At 34.8% G+C, this 14,938-nt stretch overlaps 1 protein-coding gene across 4 annotated transcripts in view; it reads left to right on the top strand.

Moving 5' to 3' along the window:
• The window catches only part of AGO2 (argonaute RISC catalytic component 2), a 143,583-nt gene that overhangs the window by 103,663 nt on the left and 24,982 nt on the right, over positions 1 to 14,938 (top strand). For all 4 annotated transcript variants that reach the window (XM_074202731.1, XM_074202730.1, XM_074202733.1 and 1 more), the window contains 7 exons: positions 617 to 704; positions 2,523 to 2,670; positions 3,919 to 4,038; positions 4,201 to 4,323; positions 5,205 to 5,338; positions 9,797 to 9,981; positions 13,168 to 13,327. In XM_074202731.1, the coding sequence (XP_074058832.1) occupies positions 617 to 704; positions 2,523 to 2,670; positions 3,919 to 4,038; positions 4,201 to 4,323; positions 5,205 to 5,338; positions 9,797 to 9,981; positions 13,168 to 13,327 (958 nt within the window). The remainder of the gene's footprint in view (positions 1 to 616; positions 705 to 2,522; positions 2,671 to 3,918; positions 4,039 to 4,200; positions 4,324 to 5,204; positions 5,339 to 9,796; positions 9,982 to 13,167; positions 13,328 to 14,938) is intronic.

The raw sequence follows: 14,938 nt of genomic DNA, 5'->3' as shown, positions 1-14,938 counted from the left end.
GAGACCGGATTTGAAACCAGGTACTCCTGACTCCAAGGCCGGTGCTTTATCTACTACGCCACCTAGCCGCCCCTTGACCATGAGTTTTTGAGGGGTTTGTGTGTCTAGAATACAGTCTCTGGTAGTTCTTCTCATGCAAGAAAGATACTAGAGGCATGCTGGCAGGCTACCAGGGCAACTAGGTAGTGTAGTGGATAGAGTACCTGACCTGGATTCAGGAAGATTAATTTTTCTGAGTTCAAATCACATTGTGGGACCCTAGGCAAGTCACTTAACCCTATTTGCCTCAGTTTCCTCATCTGAACACTGCCAAGAAAATCACAAATGGTGTCAAGACACTACTGAAAAATGATTGAATAGCAATAATAGTGATAGATGATATCTATATTGCCTGGGGGTCCTTCCAAGTGGCAGATCATTATATTGTCCTTGGTATGTTGAAATTTTCTACAACAGTAACTCTTAAATAGTCTACTCAGTTATGAAGGAGAGTGGTTATTATATCTGTCGATGCAGGTATCATCAATATGGGAGTGCAGAAAGATATATGAATTTGCCTTGTAGACTGGGAAGAGTTTTGAAAGGTCCTAGAAGCATGGAATTTTTGTTCTCTTAGGTCTAAAGGTAGAGATAACACACTGTGGACAGATGAAGAGAAAGTACCGTGTGTGTAATGTCACCAGACGACCAGCAAGTCACCAAACGTAAGACTTCTTCCTTTTACATATGTTAAAGTAAAAATTTTTCATTTTTTATTTATAACATTTTTGACCATTCCTCTGTTCATTATAAATTCCAAATTTTCATAATAAATCAATATGAAGTTCATTAGTAGAATACTAAATGTATATATGTGTATGATTAAATACATGTAAAGAAAATGTCCTAAATCATATAAAACTCACAAAAAATAATTGATATGTGTGTGTAATATGTGTATATAGCGAATACATACGCACACATCTCCATTTTTGTCTTTGTGAATTTTATAGATTTGGGAAATTTCTTACCTGAAAAAATGAAAAGAAATCATTACTATTAGTAATAGCATTGGTGTTGCCAAATAAAAAATAAAATAATGTTAGTTATTAAATCAAGCTTTTGATCTTAGTAGTCAAGTCCATGTTATAATGTTCAACTGTATTGAACTGTATGTGTGTGTCTATGTTATAAATTTTGTTTGGAAATGATCTTGGGCTTTTGTAGTCTAACCCTTACCCAAAACAGAATGCCATCCATTCTACAACATTCATGACAGGATTTATTTTCCTTCTGATTAAACTCCTTTAGTATTGGGGAGAACTTTCTTTCATTTTGAGACAGCCCAGTTCATTGCTGAAAAGCTCTAATTAAAAATTTCTTCCTTAAGGGGCAGCTAAGTAGTGCATTGAATAGAGCCCTGGAGTCAGGAGGACCTGAGTTCAAATATGACCCCAGCTACTTAATAATTGCCTTGCTGTGTGACCTTGGGCATGTCACTTTACCCCATTGACTTAAATTTTTTTTAAAAAAAGAATTTCTTCCTTATATTAAACTGGAATTTACTGAGTTTTTTTTTAACCTGGTTATTCCTAACTTAACCTCTGATCTAAGCAGAATTGATCATATCCTGGAGTCAAAAAGTTTTATCTTTCTGAGTTCAAATCTGGCCTTAAACACTTACTAGCTGTGTGTCCCTGAGCAAATCACTTCACCCTGTTTGCCTCAGCTTCCTCATCAATAAAATGAGCTAGAGAAGGAAATGGCAAACTACTCCACCATCAAATCTTAGTCTGCAGTAGTAACTCCTCTCCTTAGAAGTGACTTCCAGCAGCACAACTTTGTTGCAGACACAATATAAACTATGCCTTCTTTCTTTACTCTCTTCTCTCAAAATCTTCAAAAGGACAAAAAACATTTTGGTGTGTTAGGTGGCGATTGTTGTTCTGGCTGGAAAGTAATGTTTCCTTGGATATATTGCACCTCAAATATGGTTGCCTACTATCAAAAATTCATGTGTTTGGGATGTGTTATTTTTCCTAGTCATGTTATATCTCCATTCACAGGAACTATTTTAGTCATTTTAAATTATTTCTTGTTGCAGGAGCTAAAGGTCCTGTATGAAAATATTTGCCCAATAAATGATTTACAAGATTACAAAGTATTTTCTACTAGAAAGATTAATGAAATTTCCAATGTGGTTTCCTTATGTAGTTCCATCTGCCCTACATTTCTCTGTGTGTATGTGTGATTTCCCTAGCTTCTTAAACCTGAGTTCTTTCAGTGTAATTTAAAAGCTTGATTTTAGAATATTTTGTTGAAAATGTTTTATCTTCATTTGTGACTTCCCCTACTCTTTCCTGCCCTACTTGCCCCATCCCTACCTTAAAAAAAATAGGAGCTTATTGGTGCCTATAACAGGAGATCATTAATAAGCTTTTATTAAATTTATGCTTTGACTGTCTATAAAATATTTTCCAACAAACCAATTTTAATCCAGGGAATCGTGGTTAAGCTTACAGCCTGAGCCTCTTTATCCCTAGATTCCCACTTCAGCAAGAGAGTGGCCAGACTGTTGAATGTACGGTGGCACAGTATTTTAAAGACAGACATAAGTTGGTTCTACGTTATCCTCACCTTCCATGTTTACAAGTTGGACAGGAGCAAAAGCATACATATCTTCCCCTTGAGGCAAGTAATCTCCAAATTTCTTTACATGTATTGGTCTCTATAAGATCTATGGTGTTTAGGTGATCTTTTTTAGATACTAAAAAATACAGATCTTTTAGTTTTTATGTCATCCTGTGACTGGACTTTGTAACATATCAAAATCCTTGGCCTAAACCATAGTAAAGACTGAAAATGAAAACAGGAGTTTTGATTGTTTTTTCATTGTTCTTTTTAGGATTGGGTTGGATTTCCTGAAGTTTAGAGTTCAGTACCGTTGAGCCTTTAGAGTTGGTGTCCAGAGAAAAGATACAAATATTTATTGAGAAGCAACTATTGAGCTGAATTGTGGCTAATATTGTATTAGGCACTAAAAAAGGATCTGGACAGGTAGAGAGATCTTAACATAAAAGAGTTAGGCTTAGGGGCAGCTAGGTGGCGCAGTGGATAGAGCACCGGCCCTGGAGTCAGGAGTACCTGGGTTCAAATCCGGTCTCAGACACTTAATAATTACCTAGCTGTGTGGCCTTGGGCAAGCCACTTAACCCCATTGCCTAGCAAAAAAATAATAATAATAGAAGAGTTAGGCTGCAAATCCAACAGATAGCATGAAGGAACTTTAGGTTAATTACTTCAAGCAATCTTGTCTATTCCAGGAAAATATGAGTTGAAATATGAGATCAATTCATTTTAAAATGTACTTAAAAATTGTATAATTTAAGGTTCTTAGGGACATACCTGTGATTTTATATTTGTGTACCTCACATTAGTATACACAGATTGTAATTTGTTTAGAATAATAGAATCTCAGTGCTAGAAGTTATATCATTCTTCTCAAAATTATATTCTAAAATATATAAAATAGGACCAAAAAGGAAACTAATTCTATTCAAATGCAATAATTAAATCTGAATTCACATAAACTTGGTCATGACCTTTCCCAACTTCCTTATTTTAAAGATGGACAAACTGGCTCAGAGTTTTAGATGAATTGAAGTAGTCTAAGAGTAATCACATTCAATTTCTAGAACTGGGTAAATCTATCTCATTCAATTCAGGTATGAATCTCAAAGTGTGAAACCCCTCTGATGGGTGGTCATTCCACCCCAATTTGAAGAAGATCTTTTTGTGAGAAGAAATTCATAAAGTAGACCAATTAATTTTGGAGAAAATATTCATTGCTATATTGAGATTTCTTGAATTTAATATTGCCCCTAAGCTCCATAACTAGGCTGAATACGTGTACTGGTTTTTTTCCTTTTACCTTCATAGGTATGCAACATAGTGGCAGGACAGAGATGTATAAAGAAACTGACTGACAATCAAACCTCTACTATGATACGGGCAACTGCAAGATCAGCACCTGATCGGCAAGAAGAGATCAGCAAATTGGTGAGTGATTATTTGTTTGTTACAAGGACCCAAACTGTCAACTTTGTCTAGTTAATTCAGAACCTATTGCAACGAAATCCTTTGTGCAGTTATGCGTGGACATGTTCTCATGAAGAAATGTTGGTCTGTGTCTGACCTTTTGTTTATTGTTTTCTTTTTAAGATGCGAAGTGCGAGTTTCAATACAGACCCTTATGTTCGTGAATTTGGCATAATGGTTAAAGATGAAATGACAGATGTCACTGGCCGGGTCTTGCAGCCACCATCAATCCTCTATGGAGGCAGGGTATGTGACAGAACATAACTTGTGCATCATCTGGTCTCATTGGTATTTTAAGTATATGCTTCAGGGCTTTTGGAGGTTATGAAAGCATGGTTTGACCTCGAGTATAGTTCTGTTTTTTCTGGCAGAGAAGTGAAATTGATCACCATCAACAATATCTACCATCTTTTCTCACAGTTAACAAAATCCTTCCAATTTTTGAGCCAATCCATGAAGTTGAAAATTGGAATTGCCTATATGGAACATCAACAAAAAAGAAGGGAATTTTCCTTGCCTTGTGAAGGTTAAATTTCAGGAAAGGTTTTTGTAGGAGAGAAAACTGTAGGAAATCTGGGTAATTTTGATCTTCTTCCTCAAAATGCAAAATTGAAAAGAATCATTCATGCTCCACTTTTTCCCTTTCCCTGGTGGAATTATTTTTTGGAAACAAATTATTTTACATGTATTGGACGTATGCTTAATAATTAGATTTAAATTTGCTGCTCTTTCCTTTTTATTCCTCCAGTAACTCATTTCTGTCACTTTAGAAGATGTGTTTAAATCCCTTCAACAGTTCTTAAAAGCTGTGTGATGATGGGTACCTTTAAGCCTCAGTTTCCCTATATAAAAGAATAATACCTGTCGTTATGGTCTTGTTATAAGGAGTATTATGAGGTGATGTCCATGAAAGTCCTTAAATTATACATTATGAGTTTTCTGTTTCATTATGCTTAATATAAAGTTTTCGGAATAATAGTATTCTCTTATTCTAATAATTTATCTCACATTGGATACTGTTTTAACTTTAAAGTCTTACAAAGCTTTATAAAACCATGTAACTAAGAAAAGAATTCATGGGAGTCCCTTTTCTTTCTCTTTTACAAACTCTCTCCTACTTTTTACAGAATAAAGCAATTGCTACACCTGTCCAGGGGGTTTGGGATATGAGGAATAAACAGTTCCACACTGGAATTGAAATCAAGGTCTGGGCGATTGCTTGCTTTGCACCTCAACGACAGTGTACTGAAGTCCATCTTAAGTAAGTCCCCTTGACATAACTAAAATAATGATCATTCATTATTCATGCTTGAGGGATGCTGGGCTAACGTGCTTAATTTTCTCTGTGAGTTTCTTGGTATTTATCAAAGGTGGTCAGAGGTGGGTCAAAGAGGTACACTAAACCACTTTGTGTAGAGAGGAAGAGAAGCTTTTCTTTCAAGGGTTGTTATCACAGAGGGGAGTAGAAAGCATGTGTGGGCCATTTAAGTAAAGAGCAATTTTCACTAAAGTCACCAATTTTATATAGTTAGCATTTAGGTTTGGAATCGACTTTTTCTTTAAGCAACCTGAAGAGTAAATGGAAAATGAGTTATAAATAATTAAGGGGGGGGCAATTTTATTTCTTTAAGCAAAGAAAGGTGTTGATAAAAACTAAAAGCAAAGAAGATAAAAGCAGTAGAGAAAGACTCTTCCCTGCCACCAGCCAGAATTTTTCATTTCACTAAAGTCTGGCCTGATTTCACTGGGTAAGGCCTCTTGCTGACCCCACCCTGTTCTGATAAAGCCAAACCATCCCTAGAAATCTGCTTAGATTATCTAGCTCTCCCACAATGAAACTTCCCAGTGCAATCTCCCACCTCTGTTTGGGAGATAAAAGTCAGTATCTTATTTGACATTTTAGGTGAAAACAATTAAATTGACTATTCTTAATGGCATACATAATAATTATTTTTTCTTAAACCATTTTGTCAATCCAAACTAACTTTTCACCCAACTACTGACTAGTGACTGTGATAATCAGAGGTTCAAAGGGGGCTGATAAAGATACAGATTTTATTGTCTCTAATAATTTAGCTGAGCAGAACAAATTTTAAAGGAAAAATTAAAATCCTGACCTATAATATTGGTCAATGAGTCTGATAAGAATTCCAAAAATTAAATCTGATAACCAATATTTTCAGAAAGGATTTTTCCTCTAGGGCTACTATATCCCAGAACTTCTGTTAAACTCTTATTGTTATTCTCTCTCAGGTACTTATTGTTTCTATGATTTCTTTCTTTGATATACTCCCTCCCTCATTATTCAGCATATTGAGTCTGTATTTCTTGCTTGTATACCTTATATAGCTGAAATTACGCTCTTTAAAGAAAGTATTGAATATTTCATTTTTCCTAGATTTCTTTGTGCCCTAAATCGTGATCTGTTTTGATTCTGGAAAATGTATATTCTTTAATATTCCTTCAGAACACAGTCTTTAGTTTTAAATTCTATGTATTTTACTTTGTTTACATTTGTTAGATTTGTCCAGTTCTGAAAGAAGAATATTGTGCAACAAATCTTCTAATGCAAATATATTACTATCAAATTCTTTCAGAAATTCATTTAACTTTCCCATTGCGATTTTAGTAGCGATGCCATTTGGTTTATATGTCAGTACTGAGGTTAATTCATTGTCCATGGTTCCTTTAAACAAAACTGATTAGCAATGTAAAGCATTTACAGATGGCTTTTGAAGAGTAATGGGCATTACAAAGTATTCCTTAAAGTAATTTGATTTTTAATAGGCAGTGTTAGAAATATAAATCTCAAATTGCTTCTGAATTTTGTAGCTGGATGAATAAATCTAGCATCTTCATTCAAAACTGAAATTTGAAAGATTGAAAGTAGAGATTGAAATTCAAATTAATAAACATTTAGAAAGGAAAAATAGGTCTTATATTTATCTGTAGTTCATGGGAAATGACAGATAAATGTATTGAAATTTCTAGCATCGATAAGGTACCTATTCCAGACTGTTTCCCAAAGCTCATCCTTGATAATGTCATTTAGTTTTTATTGCCTTGAAATCGTTTTTCCATCCCTTCCTGGAATAAAATCATACAGAAGGAACTTCTGTTTAATAATGCTCCTTGAATAACAAGACCTTTAATATATTGGAATGACTACAGTTGAATGTCTATCAGGGTCGATCTAGGTTTTAAATTCTTGTTTCAAAATGAAAAAAAAATGCCTTTTTCTTCCCAAAGCTGAAAACTGCACCTTTTCCTTCCCCCTTTCTCACCTGGCCCTACACACTCTTCCAACCTTATCTTCAAAAGACCAGTATTACCTCCTGTTATGTATTTGGAGTAATGCACTCAATTCATACAGATATCTTTAATTGATTTCTGTGCTCATCATGTCAACAAAATTCAAGCTTGCTCACATCATTTCCAAAAATCAAGGTTACTGAAAAACTATTAAGTTAAATGTTGAGAATATTTCAGTAGTGCTAACAATACTCCAGATTGATATTTTTTTCCTAAATAATTCATTGTTATCTTAGGTATGTTTTCTTCCACATGAGAATATAACGCTTACCCTTGGCTTAGTAGGAAGAGCATTGAATTAAGAATCAGGACCTCAGACACTTACTAGCTATATAATCCTGAGCAAGTCACTGAACCTCTCAGTCTTAATTTCCTCATCTGTAAAATGGGAATAATAATAGCACCTTGACTTTTTTTTCTTTTAAAAAATTTGTCTGGGGAGTTGGTGGTGCAGTAGATAGATCATCAGCCCTGGAGTCAGAAGAATCTGAGTTCAAATCCAGCCTCAGACACTTAATTATGAATAATTACCTAGCTGTGTGACCTTGGGCAAGTCATTTAAACCCTTGTGAAAACAAAAACAACAAAAAAATACTATTTGTTACATGGGATGGTTTAGAAAGAATTTAGAAGTGGGAGGTTTGATGATGATGTAAAAAAATAAAATACATTCATTAAAAACTTACTTAAAGGGGCAGCTAAGTAGCACAGTGGACTGAGCATTGGCCCTAGAGTCAGGAGGACCTGAGTTCAAATGTGCCCTCAGACACTTAATAATTACCTAGCTATGTAACCATGGGCAAGTTACTTAACCCCACTGCCTTGCAAAAACCAACCACCCCCCACCCAAAAAAAACTTACTTAAAGTAACAATAACAGCTCACTAGAATCATATGCTGTGATGATCAAATGTGACAAAAACATGTTGCAAAACTTAAAAATGGTATATATATTTTATATGAGTGTGTTAACTATTATTATTATTACGATAATTTTCATTGAGATTCCTTGTACACCAATGAGTTTAGGATTTTGAAAAATGAAATCTTTTAATACTTAGTAATTCAACTGATTAAGTGAATACTTTGTGCAAAGTGAGAGATAGCATGGAGCAGTTGGACTTGAAGTCAAAAAACCCAAGTTTAGTTCTTCTCTCAGACTCAAACTAGTTCTTTGGCCATTGATAAGTTACTTAACCTCTCAATAAACTTAGTCATCTCTTCTGACTAGAAGAGACAACAGTTGAGACAGTAGTTGCCAGTTACATTGAAGGTTGGAGCTTTCACCCAGGAGTAACCCACATTAATTAAATCTCTCTCATATCCCTTCCCTCATTCCTCTCATTTCCCAATATACACATGTACTAATTTCCCAGGATACACATGTGTAAGGTACTGTGCTTCCATACAGTGTGGTATTTTTATGATTCTTTGACCTCACCAACAAAGGCACTCACTCCCTCTAGTAATGAAGGTCATAGCCTATCTATAACTTCACATCCCAAATAATTTTTATCTATTTCTCTCATAAATGATGCAATATTTGGGGGTTTCTTCTGGGTCTCATCATTGCATGGATACCATGTTAGTATCTCTCATTACATGACTAGTCCAACTCCTTTTCTAGTCATACTTCTTTCTAATGACATCCTTTGGCATATTTTTGCTCATCATAAGGAAGATCTTGCTTATTTGAGTGATCAGAAAACATAATGAGCTACTTTACCTCTGTTCATATGTGAACATTCCAATTAAACAAATTGTGTGTGTGTGCATGTGTACGTGTGTGTGTCTGTGTGTGTGTGTGTGTGTGTGTTATTGTGTATCACCTCTCTTGATAGATGATGAGTTATTTATCTGGACCATGGTTTATAATTGCGTTGGGTTTTTAAAGTCTTTCACTATTTTTGTCTATAAAGTTATTATAAAATTGTAATCCCACTTGTGCTCACTTTGTTCCTTATCAATTATAGAAGAACTTTTCCAGAGCAATCTCTTTATCATTTCATAATGGCACAATAATATTTTTGGAATCCTCAGGCAGAGGTTGGATTTGTTGGGTTTCTGATTTGGATGGGACTGGACTCTGTCCCTTCCAACCCTATGAGCATGTGATATAATTAGGCTAATTGTGCATTTTTATTATCTAACTCTTAGTCAATTTTAATCTCTGGCTAAGGACAAAGCAGGTGGGTACTGCTTAGGTAGGCACAGCTTTCTTAAGTAGGATTTTCTAAATGTAAATTTTTCTGTTTAATTAAATATCAAAGGAAAAGTCCTTAAATAAATAAATAGGCATTCATAGTATGATGCTACATCTATATATTATATTGATTTATTTTTAATTATTATAATTAATTTATATATAATTTTGATTAATTTTTAGTATGACCATTCTTTTCCCTTAGGTCCTTCACAGAACAACTCAGAAAGATCTCAAGAGATGCAGGAATGCCAATCCAGGGTCAGCCATGTTTCTGCAAATATGCCCAAGGAGCAGATAGTGTTGAGCCCATGTTCAGGCACCTAAAGAACACATATGCTGGACTGCAGCTAGTTGTGGTCATTCTGCCTGGCAAAACTCCTGTTTATGGTGAGTATTTACAGAACCTTCAACCTTTTTATTGAAAAAATAATTTATGTGTTCAAATACTCATTTTTTTTTTACTATATATCTCCAAAGGGAGAATGGGTTGCAATACAATTTTAGATTCTAAGCGAACATGGATTGCCATGGAAAAAGAAAGGATTAATAAATTCCATATGCATTTTTAAACATTAAGAACTCAACCACCAAACTGAAAATAAGCACAAAAGAAGAAACCTTGAAACTTAGAATATAAATAAATTAGTTTGGAACAAAAAAGACTACAAATGATAACTAAAAACTGATTCTAATAAAACCGATAAACCAAGCTAACTACAAAGAAGACAGCAGAAAATTATTTTAACAAAATAAAAAGTGAAAAAAGGTAACATCACAGCAAAGAATTATTAGAGTCTCCCACATGCCCACAAAACAGAGAAACACAAAAGAAATAAAGCCATTGATTTTTAAAATGTAAGATGCCCAAACTAATCCTACCAAATAGAGATCTTGAATAATTATGTCTCAGAAAAGGAAATGAACTCACTTAACAAAGAAAAAGCTCCCAGTCCTAATGAACTTACTGGAGAATTTTAACAAACTTTTCAAAAGAGCAATTAGTTAGTTACAATACTATAGTATTGTATATAGGGATATTGTATTGTATATTGTATATAGGGATAGCTCAGTGACTGCAATTGATAGAGCACTGATGCTACAATCAAGAAGACAGGAGGGGCAGCTAGGTGGTGTAGTGGATAAAGCACCAGCCCTGGAGTCAGGAGTACCTGGGTTCAAATCCAGTCTCAGACACTTAATAATTACCTAGCTGTGTGGCCTTGGGCAAGCCACTTAACCCCGTTTGCCTTGCAAAAAAAAAAAAAGACAGGAGTTTAAATCCAACCTCAGACAGTTAATAGCTGTGTGACTCTGGGTAAGTCACTCAAACCTGATTGCCTCCAAAAAACAAATCAAAACACTATACAAATTATTCTCAAAAAATTGATAATCAAAGGGGAAAAATCTTTTGGCTTCTTTTGGTAAATGAGCTTTAAGAAAGTTAAGTTTTCTTGTTTCAGGGCAATTATATCAAAAGCCCAGTGAAGAGGAAGCCCACCGGCAGAGGAGTCTGGTAATAAGAGTTGATAAGATTTTCAAAGCTATTTCTTGACAGCAGCCTGCTGCTAGTATGGCAGTAGCTAGCATGTGTCAGAAAGAGAACTTATGTGCCAGTCTGACTCTTAAGTCATTCTATCACTGCCTTTCATTCTAAAATGCAAATAAGACAAAGCAAAATATTGTTGACTTAGGTTTGTTCTGCCATCAACTTGTGACCTTAGAAAATTCTCTTCTCTGTGAGCCTCTGTTTTCTCCTTTATAAAATGGGGGGGGGGAGGAAGAGTTGGCTTAGAATAGGGGTTCTTAACTTGAAGTCTACAAACTTAAAAATTCTGATAATTATTGATAATTATTTCAATATAAATGACTTTTTTAATCTGATGTTTTATTTATATATTTAAAAGCATTATTCTGATTATTAGATCAATGCATACTATGGGAATGATATAAAGACTAACAAACTGCTTTCTGTGGGGGGTGGGGAGATGGAAGCAAGTTTAGAGGGAAAATTGTAAAACTCAAAATAAATAAAAGCATTATTCTGGAGAACTCTTTAGCTTCATATCCTACTGCTTCATGGGAGTCTTAAGGGTCCATGACCCGAGGCAAGTTAAGAGCCTCTGCACTAGATGAGACATATCTAGGTCCCTCTGTTAATAGTTTGTGGGTGTAAAATGTATAGCACTAGATTTAGGTTGATATCATCTGAAAACTAACCATTATATGCTAAAATTTTAATTCTAAAATAGATTTCTAAAATCTAAAAAAAAATGACTTCTAAAAGTCTGTATGTTGATTTTTAGAGATTACTAGGCTTTCTCTGAATAGAAACTTTCATGCTAAAACAGGATGATTTCCTGTAGGGTATATCTTAACCTGGCTTCTTAATTCAGGTATGAATTTGACCAGCTAGATTCCAAATTAAACTGGAGAACATTTCTCACAGAGGTTTAACTACATGCAACAGAATCCTCCATCTGTAGCCACACACGAAGGGTCTTGATTCAGTCTAATAGGTAATTGTTATTTTACTTGAGCAGCATATGAGAGCCACTCCAAGAAGTAGCTAAAATTTAATTTGAGATCCATCTTAGCCTTATTTCAGTCTTAATTTTTAGACAAGAAGGGTAGGAAGGCATGGTGATATGTAAAGAAACAAGGATTAAGAGGCACAAGATATAGGTTAATGTATTTGTTCTGCCATTGACCAGCTGTGTTAACTTCCTTGTATCTCCGTTTCCTGATCTATAAAACTGATATAATAATACACATACTCCCTTCCATACAATGTTGTTCTAAGGAGAAAATGAGAGTAATGTATGTGAGAACATTACATAAACATAAACTTTAATTACCATGGTTGTGTCGAAGGAGATTGGGAATTGAGCAGCAGGTGAATGAATTCCTTTAGGGCAAGAAGCAAAATATGTCTTATTTAGGCTCACTTTGCTATTTGTCTGCTATCATCCTCAAAGAACTTGTTTGCCAGATGTTTCATGGGGAAAGGCAGAAGTCATTTTCAGGGGGGTGAACAGTACATAGATAACTCTCTTTAAGTCTTGACTAATGTTTTGTTTTTATGCTCTTGTTATAAGAGTGATGGTATTTTTTCTTGGTATTTAAGCCTTGATTGTAATTAAACTTCATGAATATAAAATAACCACATATTGACTATTTTTCTATCTGTTTTGATAGATTGATAGATATTGATAGGTAGATATAAATATGTCTATACACATGTGCATGTATATTAATATGTAATGATAATTATGGACCATAGTTATTAAGTGTGACCTTGACCTGTGAAATTAAAATCAGGAGATCTGAACTTAAATCCTAGCCCTGTCTTTTATCTTCTCTGTAAACTTGATTAACTTATTTCAGATGGGTCTCAGTTTACTAATCCATAAAAGGGGGTGGTAGACTTAGACTTAGTGTTCTGTTAGAGGTCTTTTCCAGTTCCAACTAAATATCTGAGACTACACTCAATGTACCTGGGTGGCAGTATATATAAAACTAATTGTTATTTTTTTGATAATTAATAATATGTGTTATTGATTTTTCTTTTAACAGCGGAAGTGAAACGTGTTGGGGACACTGTGCTTGGCATGGCCACACAGTGTGTTCAGATGAAAAATGTGCAGAGAACCACACCACAGACCCTATCAAATCTTTGTTTAAAGATCAATGTCAAACTAGGAGGCGTAAACAACATCCTATTACCCCAGGGAAGGTAAGGTGAATTTGTTAAAATGTTGTATGCATGAATATCCTCATTTCTCATGATGTGGACAAGGCCCTAGCACCAATGGAGTGTAAGTTCCTGCAGTTCCTACCTGCCAGTTGGAAGCTCCTCAAGGACCTTGAAGCTTATTAGTACTATTGGCTATCTTTTGAGGAATATTTTTGACCACAGTCATTCCAAAAACTATCTTCTAAAGTAATGAGGGACTTCTACACTAGTGGAGAGATCACCCACTTTAATATGAACAAGAATGTCTTACCCTATCCTTAGCCCCCTGACCTTCCTCAGGCAACATTTGTTGTGTGGCTCCTTAATATTTTCATCATATAATAATATATATCATAGGTATCTTGTTGAGTAGGGTGAGGGATCATGTCTTTCCCAAATTTTGTATTTATTACAGTGTCAAGCACAATGCTATATATACACACACACATTCAAGCTGCTTATACATATTCTGTGTGTGTGTGTGTGTGTGTGTGTGTGTGTATATATAAAATTTAATTTGTAGTTCTGTAAATTTTTGGTTAGGATGTTATTTCAGTAATACTTATATCAAATAAGACTGATGGTAGGTAGAAAAGGGCAGGTAAAATCAGAACATGAGGTTGAAACAATTCAAAATTAATCTTACCATTATACAGACGTATAGATGTAGTCCAATTCATTCCCAGAGGAAATCCCCACACGATAATATATTCTACAAGAAGTCATCCAGGGGCAGCTAGGTGGCGCAGTGGATAGAGCACTGGCCTTGGAGTCAGGAGTACCTGAGTTCAAATCCAGCCTCAGACACTTAATAATTGCCTAGCCATGTGGCCTTGGGCAAGCCACTTAACCCCATTGCTTTGCAAAAACTTAAAAAAAAAAAACCAAAAACCTAAAAAAAAAAAAGTCATCCAATGTCTTCTTAAATGGGTAGGGACTTACTTCTACCAAAGCATCCAATTCTTTAGTTTTACCTCACTATTATTGTTAGGAAATTTTTCCAAACATTGTGCCTAAATTTTCTACTGGGTCCCTTCTACACAATGTTTCTGATTCCACTGAGACTGAACCAAAGAAGTCTGGTGTTTCTTCCACATGATATGCTTAAAAATACTGTTTTGTCTTTCTGAGTTTCCTCATCTCTGGGCTGTATCTAACTATTTCTTTCTAACTAATCTTAATGACATGGATTCCAAGTCTGTCCAACATCTTCTCTATACTCTCCTTAATTTCAGAATTGAACACATTACTCTAAATGTACTCTAGCCCAGGTAGAGTGTGAGACTATCATTTTCTTATTCCTTGAAGCTGCACTTTTCTTAATGCATCTTAAAATACAATTAGCTTTGTTTGCTGCCACATCATACTACTAATTCATTTTGAATTTTCCAAATCCATTTACATTCCCATATCTTTTTCAGACAAACTATTTTACCATGCCTTGACCATCCTTTGTTTATGAAGTTAATGTTTTGAGCCCAAATAAGAATCTAGTTTTCTGACTTATAAAGTTTGGATCCCAAATGCCATCTAGTCTGTTACTGTCACTTAGATCTTTGTTATCATCTATGAATTTGATAAGAATACCATGTTTACATTTGTCCAAGTTGC

Source organism: Macrotis lagotis, chromosome X, assembly GCF_037893015.1.
Source record: "Macrotis lagotis isolate mMagLag1 chromosome X, bilby.v1.9.chrom.fasta, whole genome shotgun sequence".
In the NCBI taxonomy this organism is placed as follows: domain Eukaryota; kingdom Metazoa; phylum Chordata; class Mammalia; order Peramelemorphia; family Peramelidae; genus Macrotis; species Macrotis lagotis.
The sequence above is the reverse complement of the archived record's forward strand: the minus strand, read 5'-3'. Positions and strand labels throughout refer to the sequence as shown.